This window comes from Camarhynchus parvulus, chromosome 10, assembly GCF_901933205.1.
Source record: "Camarhynchus parvulus chromosome 10, STF_HiC, whole genome shotgun sequence".
NCBI classification, from domain to species: Eukaryota; Metazoa; Chordata; class Aves; order Passeriformes; family Thraupidae; genus Camarhynchus; species Camarhynchus parvulus.
Window position 1 is genome coordinate 7,544,581 of NC_044580.1, and position 17,487 is coordinate 7,562,067.

At 42.5% G+C, this 17,487-nt stretch overlaps 3 protein-coding genes across 7 annotated transcripts in view; 2 read left to right on the forward strand and 1 right to left on the reverse strand.

Annotated features, from left to right (window-relative positions):
• The window catches only part of PIGB (phosphatidylinositol glycan anchor biosynthesis class B), a 7,715-nt gene extending 1,933 nt beyond the window's left edge, over positions 1–5,782 (reverse strand). The window contains exons 1-10 of one of the 2 annotated variants that reach the window (XM_030955043.1): positions 5,542–5,782; positions 5,327–5,388; positions 4,985–5,102; positions 4,264–4,368; positions 3,973–4,103; positions 3,235–3,375; positions 2,780–2,831; positions 2,159–2,370; positions 883–947; positions 40–250 (exon numbers count right to left, since the gene is read on the reverse strand). In XM_030955043.1, the coding sequence (XP_030810903.1) occupies positions 40–250; positions 883–947; positions 2,159–2,370; positions 2,780–2,831; positions 3,235–3,375; positions 3,973–4,103; positions 4,264–4,368; positions 4,985–5,102; positions 5,327–5,388; positions 5,542–5,664 (1,220 nt within the window). In that variant the 5' untranslated portion in view covers positions 5,665–5,782. Of the gene's footprint in view, positions 1–39; positions 251–882; positions 948–2,158; positions 2,371–2,779; positions 2,832–3,234; positions 3,376–3,972; positions 4,104–4,263; positions 4,369–4,984; positions 5,103–5,326; positions 5,460–5,541 lie in introns of both variants that reach the window. The other variant, XM_030955042.1, reaches the window with a different exon arrangement.
• On the forward strand, positions 5,497–6,513 carry LOC115907272 (atherin-like). Its single transcript, XM_030955049.1, has one exon. It carries the CDS (start codon positions 5,663–5,665, stop codon positions 6,014–6,016), a length of 354 nt encoding a protein of 117 aa, XP_030810909.1. The 5' UTR covers positions 5,497–5,662; the 3' UTR covers positions 6,017–6,513.
• The window catches only part of RAB27A (RAB27A, member RAS oncogene family), a 32,564-nt gene continuing 20,793 nt past the window's right edge, over positions 5,717–17,487 (forward strand). For 2 of the 4 annotated variants that reach the window (XM_030955044.1, XM_030955046.1), the window contains exon 1: positions 7,657–8,002. The gene's annotated coding sequence lies outside the window, so the exon portion shown is untranslated. Of the gene's footprint in view, positions 5,756–7,656; positions 8,003–17,487 lie in introns of those variants that run through there. The other 2 variants (XM_030955048.1, XM_030955047.1) reach the window with 2 other exon arrangements.

A 17,487-nucleotide genomic window follows, 5' to 3' on the forward strand; every position in this document is an offset into this window, starting at 1 on the left:
TTGGATTTTAGTGTAGGGCACTGTTGACACTTTTAATACCTGTAAAATGGGGTAGAGTGGCATGGCATCAGGATGAAAACGAAAGCTTGTGACTGCTGAGAGTGATTGCAGAGCTGCTGGATGTGACTCATAACATCCAGAGTGCCTCGCTGGTGAACCAAGCCTGTGTACAGGGCTGGGACTAAATTGGATAACAGCAGGAAACTTGCTGCAGTTTTCTTCCATGCTTTCAGGTATCTCAAAGAATATCCTACAGAAACATTGGAGTAAGTTTGGGAGATAAACAATTCACGCATTTTGAAAGCCTAATACAGTGGCAATACAATTTCAAAATCAGTGCTTTGTCTCTTTAAATTTAATTTCTTGTCGTGAAAACCAGTCCATTCAGTAGTTTGGATGAATGATATATGGCAACTTGCTGATGTGTTCTGATTCATGCAAGTCCATGTTGAGCCAGAATAAATGGTAACTACATGTGCATGGCTGTGGTATTCTTTTTCTCCAAACTGCTGAAAACTACAGCATTCCTTTATTGTTATTAAATTTTGAGCTTCTGGCTTTGGAAAAGCATATTCCATTTTTTTTCCCATCTCCAATCAGTGCCCCTTCTCCCCACTTTGCTTGAAGGAGGTAACAATGGGAAAAGGCACACAATTGTCACGTTTTTGCAGGAATACTTTTATCCATGCTAAGGATTCTCTATCTGTGCTACAGTCACTTGCTCTCCCTCATCTTTTTTCTTTCTCTTTTTAACTAGCTGTAAGAAAAGGCTAGGCTAATTCTAAGAATCCTTTATCAAATACCTACATTGACCATTAACAGTCTCTCTGGGTAAAAATCATATCCAGGTAAGGTTGCAAGTCATTTGAAACCAATGCTTACCACAAAAAATCATGCAGAATGGCAGTACTGGATAGATGAACCTGAATTCCTTATGGCTCAGTGTGCTGTAAGAAAACATACAGTAGTACAGCAAGAAAGTTAAATGCTTCAGTTCTGTTGACAAAATGTGTTTTAGAGCACAGGGAAGAAGAGCACATGCATGTATTAAGAAGCTTTTGGTATTGAAGCAGTTAAGAGTAAAAATCCAAATTGTCACTTTTGAAGAACATAAGTACATTCAAATTAAGACTATTTGGTCAGTTTAAACCAAGCACTGTTAAAAACTCCTGGCTATTACAATTGAGTGGTCTGATTCTTTGACAACTAGATGTAATTTAACCAGTACTTCACCAATCTGTTTTCTGTAATAAGACACAATAAATAGTGTGGATGAAAAGCTAAGATTCAAGTGCTCCTTTGTATCTAGCAATTTAACCTCTGCTAATACAAAAATATACAATTTCCCATGACAACTTTTTGGGCTTTTTTGGGGATTACTGCAGCTCTCAGGTCTTTGGACTCAAAGGGGTTCTTACAAAACTAAGGGAGGTAAAAAAGTCCTAAAGCCAATAAAGCTACTTCCAGTTTTAAGCTGGAAAGAAGAAATTGCATTTCTGGTCTTGCTACTGTTTTGCTGTAGTCTATTACTATGATAGTATAAAAGTATTTATTGCTTAGTATTTATTTACCTGCTCTATTTTTTCATGTCTGAAAGTGTCTCTTCTGTTTAACCTACAGTTAATTCTGATGCTTTAGAAAAAACTTACCTTTTCTTACACTTCCGAGCTTACAGTGAGAAATACAGCCCTATGGTAGCTAAGAGCTGTGTATAAACTTGTGAATGGAGTAAGTTTTAGAGGTCTAAGAATCTCTCATCTTAGTGGGGATGTATTAAAGAACCAAATGAAATGGTGTTTTCATTAACAGGCATCTAATGAACTCAGTTTTCTAACTAGTTCTATTTTTGTTTAAACACCTGCTGGGTGATTGAGTGTTGGCTTTGGGATTTTTTAAATTTCATTTAATGATGAATTATTTTATTCTTTAAAGGTCTAATCAGTTCTAAAGATACATGTTGGTGACAATACAGGAAGCAGTATTACACAAAATTCTAGAACCAGTTTTATAACTGATGGCATTTCTTGGAGTGTTTGAACAGTTTCTCTAAGTTTTCTATCACTTAACTGAATACTACGCTGCTTTGTTCTGGAGAGGACAGGAGCTTTGCCAAGAACACAAGCAGTGAGAGGCAGCAGTTCCCCTCAGCAGAGATTACCTGTACACCAGCAGTGTCCAGATCAGTGCCAGCAGAAGGATGCGGAACCTCCTTGGTGCCAGCGCACAGCCGTGAATAAAGAACGGCAGATGGGGACCCAGCACAACTGGCAGTCCCTGAGTCAAGTACCAGTGCCAGGGGTGAGAGCCATAAAATGTTCCCAAATTCTGCAGCACGTTGAATTTCAAGAAGTTCAGCTGAACCAGTACCCACTGGGAGATAGGGGGGAGTTAAAACACAAATCCAAAGTCAAACCCAACAGCTACATTGAATTACACAGTCATCACTGGCCCTACAGAATACATTTTCACTCCTATTTCAGGTTGGTTTTTTTTTTTACTAAGACTCAGCATGGAGTTCCTATATTTAGCAATTAATCACAGAAGTGTGTAAGTTTGTAGTTTGTTGATAACTATTGAGGACTGAGCATACTTATTTTATGTCCATCATTTGAAATACCTAAGAAGTCAGTGTTCAAGGATTTGTGGCTTAGGATATATTTAGGGATCACAGACCAGACACTGTCACAGAAACAAGAGAAGTCAGAGAAATCTGAAATATCCACCAATGCTAAAATACTAAACCCCAACCTTCTTATAAGTCAAGTTTAAAACAGCTTACCTCACCAAAAAACACACGGTCAATTATTAAAGAGGTTCCTACTGTGACCAATCTGCAAAAATGGAAAGTTTGTTGCACTGATATTGCCTGAACTGCTTTTGTTATCTTCTCCAGCTGTCAAAACTCTGATTCCTAGTATTTTTGAGGTTATCCATACTCATGGCCATTTTACAGTGGCCACTTGCCATCACCTGGTATCCTTGGCACAATCCCAGATTAAGCTGGAATGCTGCTCATGTTTCACCATCATGAAATCTTTCCTGGTGCTTTTTGCAGCATATACAACAGTTTGAAGGAAACGTGCCCCTTCCTTAAACTTTTGCAAAAGGACTCTATTTGTTCTCTTTTTTATTTAAATGCTATCAAGTTTTTTGGACTGTCTGCCTTTGCAGTGGTAAAACCAATCTTAAGATGTAGCTGTGCACAGTCCCAGTTTAAACTGAGAAAGAACTTACCCAACTGGAATGCAGTTGTGTAGGACAAGGTCTGCTTTCCTCTGTTCTTGCAAAAAATGGCTGAAGACCAAAGGCATCCATGGGATAACAGCAGTGGGACGAATAATAATTGCAAGCGCAACCAAAGCTAAATACTTACAACTAGAAGGAAGAAACATAAAAACCCAGCAGCTTATCAAAAGGTCTGGTCAATTCTTTTGCAGACAGTGACATTTCAACAACTGTCATGTCTCTGGCCAAAAGTTTTTCATACTGCAGGTACCTTTGACTCTCTGAGTGCAGATACTCTCTCTTGCTTAGAAGGCTGCAACTCTAGAATTGCTTTGTTACAATAGAGTTGCTAACTAGAGGTACCTACTTTAAAATAGGGAGTGATAAAGAAAATTGTGACCACCAATTCACCTATATCTGACCCCAAAAAGCTTTAGTTATCTTTTCCCAAGTTACTCTATGTTCCAGTGTTTTAAAGTTTAAAATAAAAGCTTCCTATAACGTCACACTTTGCAAAAGGAAAGAGGGGAATAGCTAATTTTACATCCAGCTATAACATAATCTTAAAAATATACTTAGAGGAAATACTAGAGTGTTCCTTCCATGGGACAGAACTCTTGCTACATGAATGAGGGGGCTTTGGTTGCCTTAGATGTTAAGAAAAAAGTTAGCATTTTAAACAATATCAGTAGATTGGTGTCATCCCAAATCAAAAATTATCAGTATTGTTATGAGAAAGTTTCTCACCTGTTCGCCATCTTGGAGCCTTTTATTGGATAGTAGGAAAGAGCAAAAATGGTAAGAATAGTCTCCATGGTGTTTGTTAGAGTTCTGGTACAGGAATACCATGTAAACCAGGAACAGAGTTGGCTGAAGAACTGAAAATAATTATGAACACATTAAAACAAGTTCACCTAAATGAAGGTGGTGATTCTTCAAGGTGTGACATATCATTTTGCACTTATTTACACTCACTTATTTTACAATGCAAAACCAGTGTTTATTACCATGCATAATTTTTTAAAGGCTGTGACTCACCACGAACTTTGCTGTTTCTGAATTTTCAAGGTGTTGCACTAATGAGTAAAGCTTCACATCAGCAAAAGCAGCCAGTATTGCCTGTGCAAGCCTAGGGACCCAGATCTGTGTAAGCAGAGAGAAAACTGTACTTGCAACAAACCAAGTTAAATTCCAAGTTTTAAGAGAGGACTGATTAGTGAATGACTGTTCAAGCATGAAAATAGTGAATTGGTGAGTATTTTCTATAGCTTTTTATGATTTTAAAAATGAAATAGTAAGGGCCTTGGGTAAGGATAGTATTTCTGCCAAAACAGAGAATGTTGGAAGTTCAACTGAAAGTGTTCAGAGATGGAAAGTAGAATTATCTGCTTTACATCTCCAGTAGAAATCAGAAGGGGCTGTTAGTTCTTGTGGGTTGAGTGCAAATATACATTGCTAAACACTTTGGAAAACTGAACTACTGTGCAATTATGATGTAGTGGCAAACACAATCAGTATGAAAATGCAAGAGATTGACAGAGACCTCTGCACTTGCAGGCATCAGTGTTGTGACTGGAAATTTGTTAAGGCGTTCTGTTCCCATGGGAAGTTAGTGGGATCTCTGTGTTCACACATCTCTAATTGCCAGACTCAAGGCTTTGCATTTTACTTGAACAATGATAAAAATACGCTGTGTTTAAATACAATACTTTAAAACTGAATATAAATAGCACATGCACATTTTTTTGATTATACTCACCAGCAGCTGAACATTATCCTTAGCCAGCAGCTGTAATGCTTTGTACATGCTTGCAAAGATCAGTGGGTACGAGTAGCCCCTTAAGTTACTTGTCCATTCCCAAGTCAGGTAACCATAATTACGAATATTAAGGACAGATAATGACCAAATGAAAGGAAAAGCTTCACCCGAGCCATTCGGATCGAGACCTGTCCCTTGGGCCAGAGCGGTGGGGTGTATGTTGCTTATCAAGCCGACACCTTATTGTCGGGGAAAGCCGTACCCGAGCAGCCCCGCTCAGGGCACCGCGGGGGGCGCGGGGAGCGATGAGAGGGCGGGGGGGCCGCGGTAGGCGAAGGATATTTGAAGACCATGCGATGGGCCACCTCCAGCGACTGCCAGTACTCGTCCGGGACGAAGCTGGTCTGGACGAGGAAGCAATTGAGGGTCCGCAGCGCCAGGGCGAGCGCCAGCAGCGACGCGGGCGCGGCCGCACCTGCGGGGGCGAGGCTGGTCTGTCACGAGCCCCTCGGGGGCCGCCCCCCAGCCCTGCCCCTGCCCGGCCCGGCCCCGCTCACCTGCGCCTCGCTGCGCGGCAGCCCCCCCGGCTGAGCTGTACAGCACCGACCGCCGCTTGCGGAGCCGCACCGCCTCCGGCATCCGCGCCCGCAGCTCCCCCACCGCCTCTCTCGCCGGGGCATGCGCGACCGCGGGAGGCGGGACAGCGCCGGTACTTCCGTCCGGTGCCTGCAGCCAGCGGCAAGCCGGGGCTCTGCCGTGTCCCGCGTTCAGGTGAGGGCGCCGGGGCCGCGGGCCGAAGCCGAGCCGGGGCCGCGCCGCAGTGCGCACCCTCCAGCCCCACGCGTGTCCGTGAGCCCGGCAGCAGCGCCTGCCAGCATGAGGGGGCGGCTGCCGCTGCAGCACGTGGCTGTGGCCGTGGCGCTCGGCGTGGCCAGCGGGCTCTACATCTACGGGCCGCTCTTCCAGCCGCCCGCGGCCCCACACGGCCCCGCCGCGCCGCCACCGGACGCCGCGCCCGACAAGAGGCTTTGAGGGAGGCGTGCGGCGCCGTTCCCGGGCACCGCCTCGCAGCCCGGCCCTCGCACGGCGCGTCCGTCGGGGGCAATGGAGCCGCTCGGAGCCGGCGCGCCGTCACCTGCCGGGGCTGTCACCTGCCGGGGCTGTCACCTGCCGGGGCCGTCCCGCCCGAGCCGCCTCCGCAGCCTGGCCCCGCGCTGGAGCCGCCCGCCTGCGTGTTTGGTACCAGACTCCGAGACGTCAGTGTTGAATCATGGATGACATGCTGAATGTCTGAAGGGCTGTTTCACCTCTAAATTTAAATGACATCAGGAAACTCGAAAAAGAAAGCTGCTGCTGTGTGGTTATGCTTCATGGGTTTTGTTGGATTGCCTCTGATCTGATCCTCCAAGTGATAAATACCATTTTTCTCTGTTTCTCATGGTGTCAGTTCTTAATATGTCAGCTCAGTTGGGAAAGCAGTTGTGCAAATGGCTGAGAAGGGAACTGCACCCGACATTGGTAGCTTATCATCAGACCTGGCCATATGTACATAACACACGTACCACATGTGCTTATACACAGATGTCATTCCTGACAGAGTGAGGCTACAGTAGATATTGAATACATAAATCTGCCCGGAAAATGGGTTGTCCTTAAGAAGAGACTCAGTGTGCAGCTCAGGAAGGAAGCATGGCTCTTGGAGTAGGTGTGGGTTAGTCTTACAGAACAGAATCTCACACTTGGGGAAACCAAATCCGTAGATATGTCAAGACTTCAGTAAATCTAAAAAAAGATGCCAAACCCAGGAGATCTTGGGACAAACGCCAGGTTTTGGTTTTAACACAATCTTGTTTGGACAGAATGAGGGAAGAAACCAGTTGTTTGTGTGTCTATATTTTAAGCCAGGAACAATGTTGTAGGTGGAGGCAGTAGTATAGAAGCTGAGATGGGAGGATAACAGTAGAAGGTGGGCTAGGAGGTGCAGTTGAGTGCAGTAGATGCAGTTTGGACATGACATTAGATGGGCAGTGGTTTAAACTGAAAGAGGGCAGGTTTAGATTAGATATTGGGAAGAAATTTTTTACAGTGAGAGTGGTGAGTCACTGGCACAGGTTGCCCAGAGAAGCTGTGGCTGCCCCATCCCTGGAAGTGTCCAAGGCCAGGCTGAATGGGGGTTTGAGCAGCCTGGTCTATTGGAAAGTTGTCCCTGCAGGGGGTTGGAACTAGATGGTCTTTAAGGCCCCTTTCAACCCAAACCATTTCGTGATTCTATAAGGAAATGCTACATATTGCCACAAAACTTCAGTGCCATTACTGAATTACTGCAGTGACTCCAGCAGCTTCCTTTACAGTACCACTAAGTATTGAAAAGGCTATTTTGAAGAGGTCTAGAAGGTCTAGAAGGCACTTCCTTTGTAAATATAATGACTGGAATTGTCCATAAAGATGACAGTTGAATTTGAAAAGCCCAAAGAAACAGGGTGTCTGAAGGGATGCAGGTGGAGAAGGTTATTGATGCAACTGAGCTTACGACTCTGCTTGCTGAATTCTTGAGGCTGCTGGATTTAAAGCGTTTACTGGGAAGCTGCTGAGAGTGAAGAGCACTCTTCCCTCGCGGGGGAAGGCAGGCAGCCAGCAGGCGGCAGGAAGAGCTCATTAAACCACAGTGGTGTGCATTAACCAGGCACCGCGGATTTTCGCTGCAAAACCTGTTTTGCCTCTCATGAATTCTTACTAACCGCGCGAGATCTTTCAGGGAGGTGAGGAGGGAAGGGCTGAGGAGCCGGCCCGGCTAACGCCGCTGAGCACCGCGCGGTGCTGCCCGAGGGCCGCGCTCAGCCCGCCCAGGTGGCCGCGGCGAGGCCGGGACACGCCGGGGCGGTGCCGCCCGGCCCGCCCCCACCTCAGGCTGTACGGGAAGTGATGTTGCCTTGACGGAAAAGACACGGTCGGAGCCCAAAAAAAGGCAGGTGCGGCGTGACGCGGCTGCGGGAGTTCCGGCGGCCGGGAGGCGAGCAGGTAGGGCGGCAGGAGAGGTGAACAGGGCAGCGAGTAGGGACAGCTCGGCTGGGCTGGCAGAGGGCTGGGTCAGAGCCCCGGGACAGTGTTTCGGGCGGGGAACTCTGCGTGCCGGCGCTCCGCGGCTCCGGAACGGCGACCCGGGCTTTGACAATGGGGCCTCGCTCCGGAGATGAGAGCGAGCCGTCCTTAGCCTGGGCCTTGGGCCGCCCCTCAGGTGCTTCCCCTCACGGCGGCTGCCGGGGGCGCCGGCAAACAGCCCCGCTCGGGCCTTCCTTCCCGCGCCGCTGCTGCTGCTGCGGGAGCTGCCAGCTCCCACCCTCTACACCTGCCTTTCTTCTACAGAGAAGGAGTGCACTGCATGTCTGGTTTAAATTTTTGAAAAGGCTTTAAAAATGGTCAGTCTTTGTGAGAGCACTATAATAATGTTACATCTGCCTAGCCGGGACTCAGATCTTATATGTGATTATCAACCTGTTGCTCCTTGCTGAGCACTGCGTGTTTGTGTAAGGGAGGCTTCGTGCTGGGAAGGCCTTCAGCCTGATTTCTAATGCTTGGGCTGAATTTACACTTTGATGATCTTGGATCTAAAGAAATCTAAGCCCATTAGAAACACCTATTGATTTTCCTAACTCTGTAAGTAACTAGAGTATGTTAATATATAAGTGGTATTTTTGATGGTGCTAGCAAAGTATAAAGGACATGCTTACAACTGTTAAAACCACTCAATTTTTATGTCTTAGACATGTATCAGGAATTTTTTGACCTTTCTGACTGTTTGACTCTTCTAACACTTCCCTCATAGATGGTGCTTAGGAGGTTTTCATCAGGATAACACATACATGTTTGGAGTTAGTTCTGCAAGGTGGTGTGTTGCTGCACGTACAGGTTTTTCTTTGAAACTCTGCAAAATCTATACTGCCCATTCTTGGAAACTTAATCTGACATAGACATCTTCTCTCAGCCCTTCTTTCTTGTCATAGACTTTTAGTAATTTTGTGAGTGTTCGAAGTATTTTCCGGCCAGGGAATAGCATATACTACAATATGCATTTCAAATGTTGACAGGTAAATGTAGGAATGGTATTTGTAATGCTAAATGAGTGTCTCAAAAGCTTGGTTAAAAAGATGGAAAAAAGAATAGCATGTTCCTGTGTTTCTCGTTCAGGGTTCTGATTTTACATCTACTTAATCTCTTGCACAAAGGAGTTTGGGAGAGAGGGTGTGCTACAACTTACACTGGTTTAATTTCACAGTTAACAAAATTTCCCATGAGCAACCAGATGTCTAAAACCAGACTGTAAGTTTGTTTTATCACTATCGTTAAACATGGGAACACATTAATTTATCACTCGATTACACATTTCCTTTTCTTTCAAAGAGAAGATAAGGTGAGATAAAAGAATTCTTAAGTAGCATTTGACATTTACAGAAACAAATATTACGTGCAGTAACCCCTGTGTGCCTTTGAATTCTTGCTCGTGCTGTTCTTGCCAGGGATCTCCTGTGCTGGTAAATGACCATAGGTCTCTCAGTTTCCAGCATAACCCTACACTTGCAGATCAACACCATTACTAAGATCAGTCTGTCACAGCCAACAGAGGTAGTTAGAATTTAGTTTAATCTGAAAAAACAGGCAAAATTGGTACTAGAGGTGGAATATAAAGAATGAGAACTCCTTTTCCCCTGTTGATGTCTCAGCAAATAATTAAGTTGCATTTATAAATAATTAAGCATCAAATATTTCCATCTGTATTAAACCCGCATTATTGTGCTCTGCACATGTGGTGGGTCCTGCAGAGGGTTATTTAGATACTTACAGGTGAACTTTTCCTGGGCTGGGCATACACAGTGCTCTGGAACTTGCTTTTGCTCCTCTTGCTTTGTAGACACCACTCAGTGCTGCAGATACAATCTTTGAGTTTACAGCACTGGCTTCAAACATGCCTAAAAAAGTTGTTTAAGTACAGCATGGATAGATAAATTCTAACCTATAAGGCAGCTTTTTTAGCAGAACCACTTTTTTTTCCTATTTATACAAATATATTCCCAATCAGTCTCTCTGGATATAGCATCTGGCTATGAGGTTTCTTTTCCTCATTTTTTTTTCTCTTCTAAGTCAGAACTGCATCCCTGTCAGGAGGCAGGACTAACTTGAACCATGTTAAATCAGCTGAGATCACTTAATGATTTAATGATCCTTTTATCTCCAGTGGAGCTTTGTGAATAAGTCCTAGCCTGGACTTTCTTTTCTGGAACACCCTTACATTGTTGTATTTTCATATATAAAGCATCAGAATTTACTTTTGATTTATAGTAATAAGTAGTCTCAGTGTCTGTGATTTATTTTCCAATCTAATAAGCCTTATGGCATGTAGATTAAAATATGACATATAACCAGCATACTTTTTCCTGTGCTGTTGGTGTGGCTTCAAAGGGCTGGGGATGCTTTGGGGGCTGTGTGACAGTTTTGCATATCCTGCGTGGTGGAATTCTTTTCACATACTGGCACATTTCAGCACTCTGGAGCTGACCTAACAAGTTCTTCAGTATCTTAGTCTACAGGAGGAAAAAAAACCAAAACAGGCAAATGTCCTTGCTTCTATGGCTCTGAGGATAATATCAAAGTGTACACCAGTGCAGTGATATTTTCCTGAGTTTGCAAACCCATTTCTCATAGCTGTTTTCTTTCTCTATGTCTGATACTTTTACTGATGAGAAATGGGTAAGAATAAAGCCCAATTTCTGACAAGTGTCAGAAAAAGGCACTTGTGGAAATCAATGTGAAGACTGGTAGTAAGGTGGCAAACGGGCAGGAAGCAGCAGTGAAGATACAGACTCAGCAGGAGCAGAGCTTTTCTAGAAATCTGTGATTTGCAATGGACAAAAGAAGTTAATATGTAATCAGTGTTTTAAAATTAAAAGTCAAGTTTGTGGGCACTTGCAAAAAGTATTTTGAAGATAACTGTACACTTCTGCAGTAATTCTTTGTGTAAATGTGATATGTGAACGAAAGGACTGTGAGGAGTACACCTTGCTGAAATATTTTCTGTGCAAATGGAACACTGGGTATAAGGACACTGCTACACAAATCAAGTAGCTGAGTCCAAATTAAGTTTGGAGATTGTGACTGCAGTTTTGCAGCTGTGTACTGCTATTGGTTTAAAAGGTGATAACAGGATAAAGGAATAAATAGCAAAGTAGATAAAAACTGACTCTTCAGTAATACTTTCAGGTAAGGAGAGCTCCATGGGTAGAAGCAATGCCTTTTATTAGGGCAGTTTATTTAGCTAGAAAGGATAGGCTTTCAGGTATGTAAGCTTCTTTCAGGTTTGAATTAGAAACAGCAGAATGTAAAGCAAAATTAAAAACAATGGATCCACAATTTTTATAATACTTTTATTAAGCTTGTGTCATTAGAAGGTGGTGAAGGTTCTCTGGAGACGTGCTGTTGCCCAAAGTCAGCCCAGTCTCACTCTTAAAGCATGGCTCATTATTTTCATAACTGTGGGATATTTCATTTGGTTCCCTTATCACCCAAAGACTGTAAGGAAAATGGTTGCTCTGTGAACTGAAAGGAGGAAAACAATTCATTCCAGTAACAACCTTGGGGAGAGGGAATATGTGAACTAGAATGAAGGCTGCTAGTGGTGATAAGGACTAATAAAGCATGTGTGGTGGGTAGGGGGCAAAGAAAATTCATTTTTATGAATAAAAATGCAAGTTTTCTGTTTCTCTGCTGTGTCTCCACCAGTCTTGCTAGTATGGTATTTTATGTTGGTAGTTGCTGAGGGAAATGACCTTTCTCCTGGAGATCCCTGCTGATAATTGTGTGGCTGTCATGGAGCGTGGTGCATTTTGAGCATTTCAGGGTATCGCTCAAGGCTCACAGTTGTGGGACTGCTTGTGCTGTGGAATGGTTTTATGCAAGGTTTGCATGAGATTATTTGCTGCTGCAGGTCTTGCCAGTGGCTGGTGCTTTCCATGTCTGCTTGGAAACCCAGATAACATTCAGAATGCAGATTATAGCAAAAAAACTGGATAACTGGGATCTTTTTATGGTGGCTTGTTTTTTTTTTCAATTGCAAAGGCTAATCATAATTCCTCATCCCCCACCCCCACTTGTTTTGTTTTAACCAAACTTTATGCATGACTGAATGTGACCCAAAATACAGGTATCAGGGTGGTCCTAACCCTGCTGGTATTATCCATTTCCAACAGATTTTCTCATGCAGCACTTTCAGATCCTGTGCACATAACTGCACATGCTCCACTGACTTTCTCCTCTAACACTGATTTAGCTTGACGGGTCTTTTCTGTCAGGGCATGAACTCTCTGACTAATACTTAATTTTTCCATACTTTTTCTTGGAATGGTGTCAGGATAGACATCTCTGTACAGAGATGGTGTTAACCAAGTTTGAAGATAGTACTGTCTGATTTGATTGTGTTTCTTCTGAATTTCATAGCAAAATTCTCGTAATTTTAGATTTGACAAATGTAAGTTGGAGTTACTAAATTAAGTTAGAGTTGTTAAAGTAGTAGTTTTTAACATATTCTTTATCTATGAAATGGAAGACGTGAATATAAATATGTGATAGTTTTTTAGAATTGTCAGTTTGGATATAGCCCATGGGGCTGGAGATCCTGCTGTGTGTCAGGAGGAGCTGCAGAGCAGGCTTTGGAAGGCCTGTGAAAAGAGCATGCTGCAAAAGTGCAATCACGCTTTTTAGTAGGTTTTGATACAGAAGACAACTCCTCCTCCCCCAAATCTGAACTGCTGATCTGGCAAAACTCCACTGGTTTTATTCCATTCACTTTTTAATAATAGATGTGCTTAAATTTAATTTGCTTTTAAAATAGATGTAGTGTCTTTTAAATCCAACTTGAAAGTAAATGTAAAATTGAATGACTGTCACAGTATGTGCTGCAGCAGGTACAACCTGGGCAGCTGGTGGGTTTCCCTTGCAGAACTGGAAACTCTGCCAGCTTTCAGGGGAGGCACACATCCCACTCTTCCCTTTATCCAGTCTGCCTTTTTTTCACCATTTTTCACAAAATGTTCAGGAAGTTCAGATCTTTGTGGTTTCTTCCTCTCAGTAAAGGAGTGTTAAAGCTGATCAGCAGATTCAAATGTTGGGAGAGAAGGTAGAAATAATAGAAATTCAGTGTCTCTGCCCCTCTCTAATGAGCTTTGTTTCCTTAGGAAACCAGGCTAAGCGGCATGTTCTCATTTCAGCTTTGTTTTTTGCATTGCAAATTTGGAGCTTTGTTCCAAGAAGTCCTTATTGCATTCATAATCTCGAGTGTGGTGTGTTGAGCCTTAGGGAATTTTTCTTCAGCATAGCATCCTGTGGGAGCATGAAGAATGGGAGCAGTAACGTTTTTACTAATTGGGAACTGAAAGATCTACTTTGGTCATGTACTGCAGAATCACCACCTTTCCAAGCCCACCCATTCCTCCTGCACACCCTGAAGGAAGGCAGATCAACCAGTCAGGTTAGTTAACCTGGGGAGTCACTGAATAAATGGGAATATGAAGGAGCTCTCATGTTAATGGTGTTCATGCTTTAAGAAATGATAGGAAAAAATAGGCATCACAGGTGTTTAATTTGGTTTCATGTGCTTTATTGCATGGAAGATCAAACAATACACTGCAGAAGCAATACTTTGCTGTAGCTCAGAAGCAGCAGACTTCTCTGTCTGCCACATAGTTCACATAATTAACCTTTCCATTTTTCCTCCTGAGAGCAGAGTTAAAGTGCAAAAGGCACTGTTGACAGCTTGTGAGGAGAATGATGAACCACTTGCCCTATTAAGTAGATCAGAAAAGATGTGAACAGGATCTTTTGCTGGAAAGGAAACCCAGCTCTGCTGAGATTGGTTTTTCAAATAATATGTTGGATCAGGTAGTGCCAAAAATAAACACATATCCATTAAGCTGAAGTGTGGATAGAAATATGGCAGAAACTTTCAAAGCTGTATTAATATAGGATTGTAAAACATTGAAAATGCTTTCTTAGGTAGCTGTAGTGCACATGTCCCTTTAAATGGGCACAGCAACTTCCTGTAAAGATACTGTTTTTTAATTAAAAATCTGACTTAGTCATCAACCCTTTAAAGTAGATAAAGATCATTGATCTAAAATGAGGTTTGTAGCTCTACAGGCTGAAGATAGAGACATCAGATTATTGGTGTGCTTTTACAGCTTCTCACCCAGAGCAGGGCTGCTGGTGTCTCCTGCAGTGCTGCTCCAGGTGCTCTCTTCGTGCAGTCAGGCCTGCACTTTGTAGGTCTTACAAAATGTGAACCAACACAGTCCCACAGAAGAACTGTAGCATGTCAAATAATTAATCCATCTTTAGGTTAAATGTTCTTTTGAGTACAGATTATATAATTTGAGTAGTGTGAATGTTGCCAAAAGGCCATTTCCTGCGTACAAAATGATGACATTTGCTCATTTCACTCAAAACAAATAATCATGTTTATTCATACACTTTTTATTGCTATTTTAAATAAACCTGGTTTGACCATTTCTTGGTGTTGTATATCTTATACAAGGACTTGTACAATAGTATTTTTAATACTATTTTCTTTCTGATACTTCAGAACTGTAATAAGAGAGAGAGAACCTGGTTCAAATATTGAAGGGTTCTTTCCTTCCCTTTTTGATTCAGATCTGGAATAAGCATCTCCACTTGGCTTTGCCTTGGGACAGACTGCATAATACAAACTGGTGTGGAGGCAGAGGCTTGCAGTTCTGACAGAATTGACAGATCAATTAGCTTGTTTGGGATAATTTTACTAATCTTTTCTGAGGTCAACTATAACCATATATAAATCTTATTTGGGAAGCAGTCTTTTGATGTTTTCTTCTGATGACAGAGTTTGGTCTAAAGTTTTTTGAAGTGCTGATGTTGAGTGCCCAGCTGCTGCAAGGATTCCTGTCGTTAGGCAGTATGATGTTCCATGGAAGCAAAATTGATGATTTTCATTTGTTGATTATTTTACTGTTAACTTTTCATTGTTGAAGAGACCCTGGTAATTCTTGGTAGTTATCTGGAGACTCTCTTGGAATGGATTATTTTTAAGAACTTCCTTTTTATGTATAATGCTGCAGATCTTATATATGCCAATGCTTTATCACATGCAATGCTAAAAGAAAGCTCTGTCACCATTACTAGAAATTGCCTAGATTGGCTTACAGCTGAAAGAACATAATGAAAGTTTTACTTTACTCTATGATATTACTAAATATTTAGCAGTTGTGCCTTTGGGTAGCAGGAAGGCCTGCCTGACCTACTTTTATTTTAATCACTGAAGGGATATTTCATTATTTGGTCCTGGCAAAGTTCAGCTATAACAGTTCTGGTGTGAAAGCTGACTTTGTGAGTGTGAGTTTTTTTTTTTGTTTGGTGTGTTTTTGTTTTGGTTTGGTTTTTTTGTTTTTTTGTTTGTTTGTTTGTTTTTTGTGGAAGGATATTGGTGAGAGGAAAGCAAAAGAAAAAAGTCTTTTATATGGAATTTATCTCCTCCTTTCAGTTCTGCCCTGAGGTACTGGCATGCTACTGCAGAGCAGGGGCAGATGACACTGATGTTAGGCACTGCTCTTGATTTGAAAACAGTTTTGTAGCATTATCTGAAATGGGCTGTTATTAGATCCAATTCTTCTCCTAGTCCTCTCTCCAGTGGCAGATGTCTTTATTTCTGCAGTCAGGTAGCAATCCAGAATTTTTCTTATAGAAGAAACATCTGCTACAGGACAGTTTGGACACCTGCAGCTTTTCTCAAGGGTATGGAGCGTGTGAAGGCAAATATTCTGATGCTTATACTGAAGAATTCTCCACACTGTTCACTGTGTTTAACTCCTCAAATTTTCTCCTAAATTCCTAGGCCTGTAAAGCATAGAAAAGTTTTACAAGTAAACCATAAATTCTGTGCATTCAGATCCTCTTGTTCATAAAACTTTTAAAAATGTTGGGAATATTGAATAACTGAATAGATGGGTATTCCTTTGTAGAGCTGGAGCTTCAGAACTACATTTCACAGTTTTAGTAATTTTGATCCCCTACATAAAGTAAGAAATTGTCCAAGCTCTTACAACCCCCTGGGACTGGGGTAGCAGTGGGCGGAAGGCTCACCTTGGGCTGCCTGCAGTGGTTCCTGTTCCAGCTGTTGCTGCTTGGTTGGTGTTTGCTTCCTGCCACCACAGCAGGGCTGCCTCAGTTGCCTGTGCAGCACTTGCTGAGAGGCTGCAAATATGTTTGTTTAAAAACAGAGACTATAAATAACCAAACATTGATGTCCTTCTGGTTTATAAATCTCCAGTTTGAAATCAACATAACTTTACCCTCACAAAGAAAGCTTTATTTCAGCTGTACCTTTCTGGCAAAGTCTTACTGTTGTGGATAAAACCCTTGCCTGGCAGGAAGGAAGGAAGGAAGAATTAGTTGGTGTTCCTCACACCAAGTTGGTGAGAGACAAGTTAAGCAGCCTTATTTCATCCTGAAATAAACCACTGAAGTCTGGGGATTATTTATTAATTATTTTCCCACTAAAGATGGCAAACATCTTACTGTATGGAAGAGTTTGAGCTCCATTTACATTGAGAGAGATTGAGGTTGAGGCTTCCAGACAGTTTGTGCTTAGTGTGTGTAGTTACCCCCCAGGGCTGTTTGCAACATGGCAGGAGAACTGCTGCTTTGTCTGTCAACGCTTCTTATCCTGTTCCTCCTTCTGCACAGGAGCAGTTACCAGACATTCTAGTGTGCTTGTGGTCTGAATATTTCTTCACAGTTAAGCAAATGTGCTGGTATTGATCAGGGAAGCAAGCAGTTACAGATTAAAAATGTGCATGCTGCTGAAAATTGAGCACAATTCTGTTTTTTAATTGCATGTGGGAGCAAAAAAGGGCCTTTTCCTATAAAACTGGTGACATTTTCAGAAGATTGGATTGAGCCAAGAATGGATAGAGTTTTAAAAATTACAACCTGTAACTAAATGTCAAAGAAATGGATTTTAGTTAATGCTGGAAAAATGCTAAGGCAGGGCATGAAAAAGTGTTCCAACTCTGTATAATAGAACTTAGATGTTCACCAGGGCAAGGAAAATAAAAATTGCTTTGATTCACATGAAAAGAGTCAAGGCAGTTGAGCAGTGAAACAAGTGAGAGTTAAGAAGCTTGTGGAGTTGTCTTTGTTACTGGTAGATGAATCCATATGTTGAATATTTGTAGCAGCCTGTCTGCAGCACTTCTTAAATTATAAGATTGGAGACTAGCTGGAGACACCACCTTAATTTCCTTTCTTTGCTGCTCTTGAAGCAGCTTGAGGAAAGAAACTGAGACAAGAAAGGATTGTGCAAGGACACTTGTCTGCAAAAGCTCACATCAGCTAAATCTTACACGGTGAGTGCAAAAGTTGCTTTGTCCACAGCTTTCAGTGCTCTCCTGTGAGCATCTCTAATGTTGGGGTGTCTGAGAGACCAC

Coding starts and splice junctions, on each gene's coding strand:
- LOC115907272 (XM_030955049.1), top strand. CDS start 5,663: ATGCGCGACCGCGGGAGGCGGGACAGCGCCGGTACTTCCGTCCGGTGC.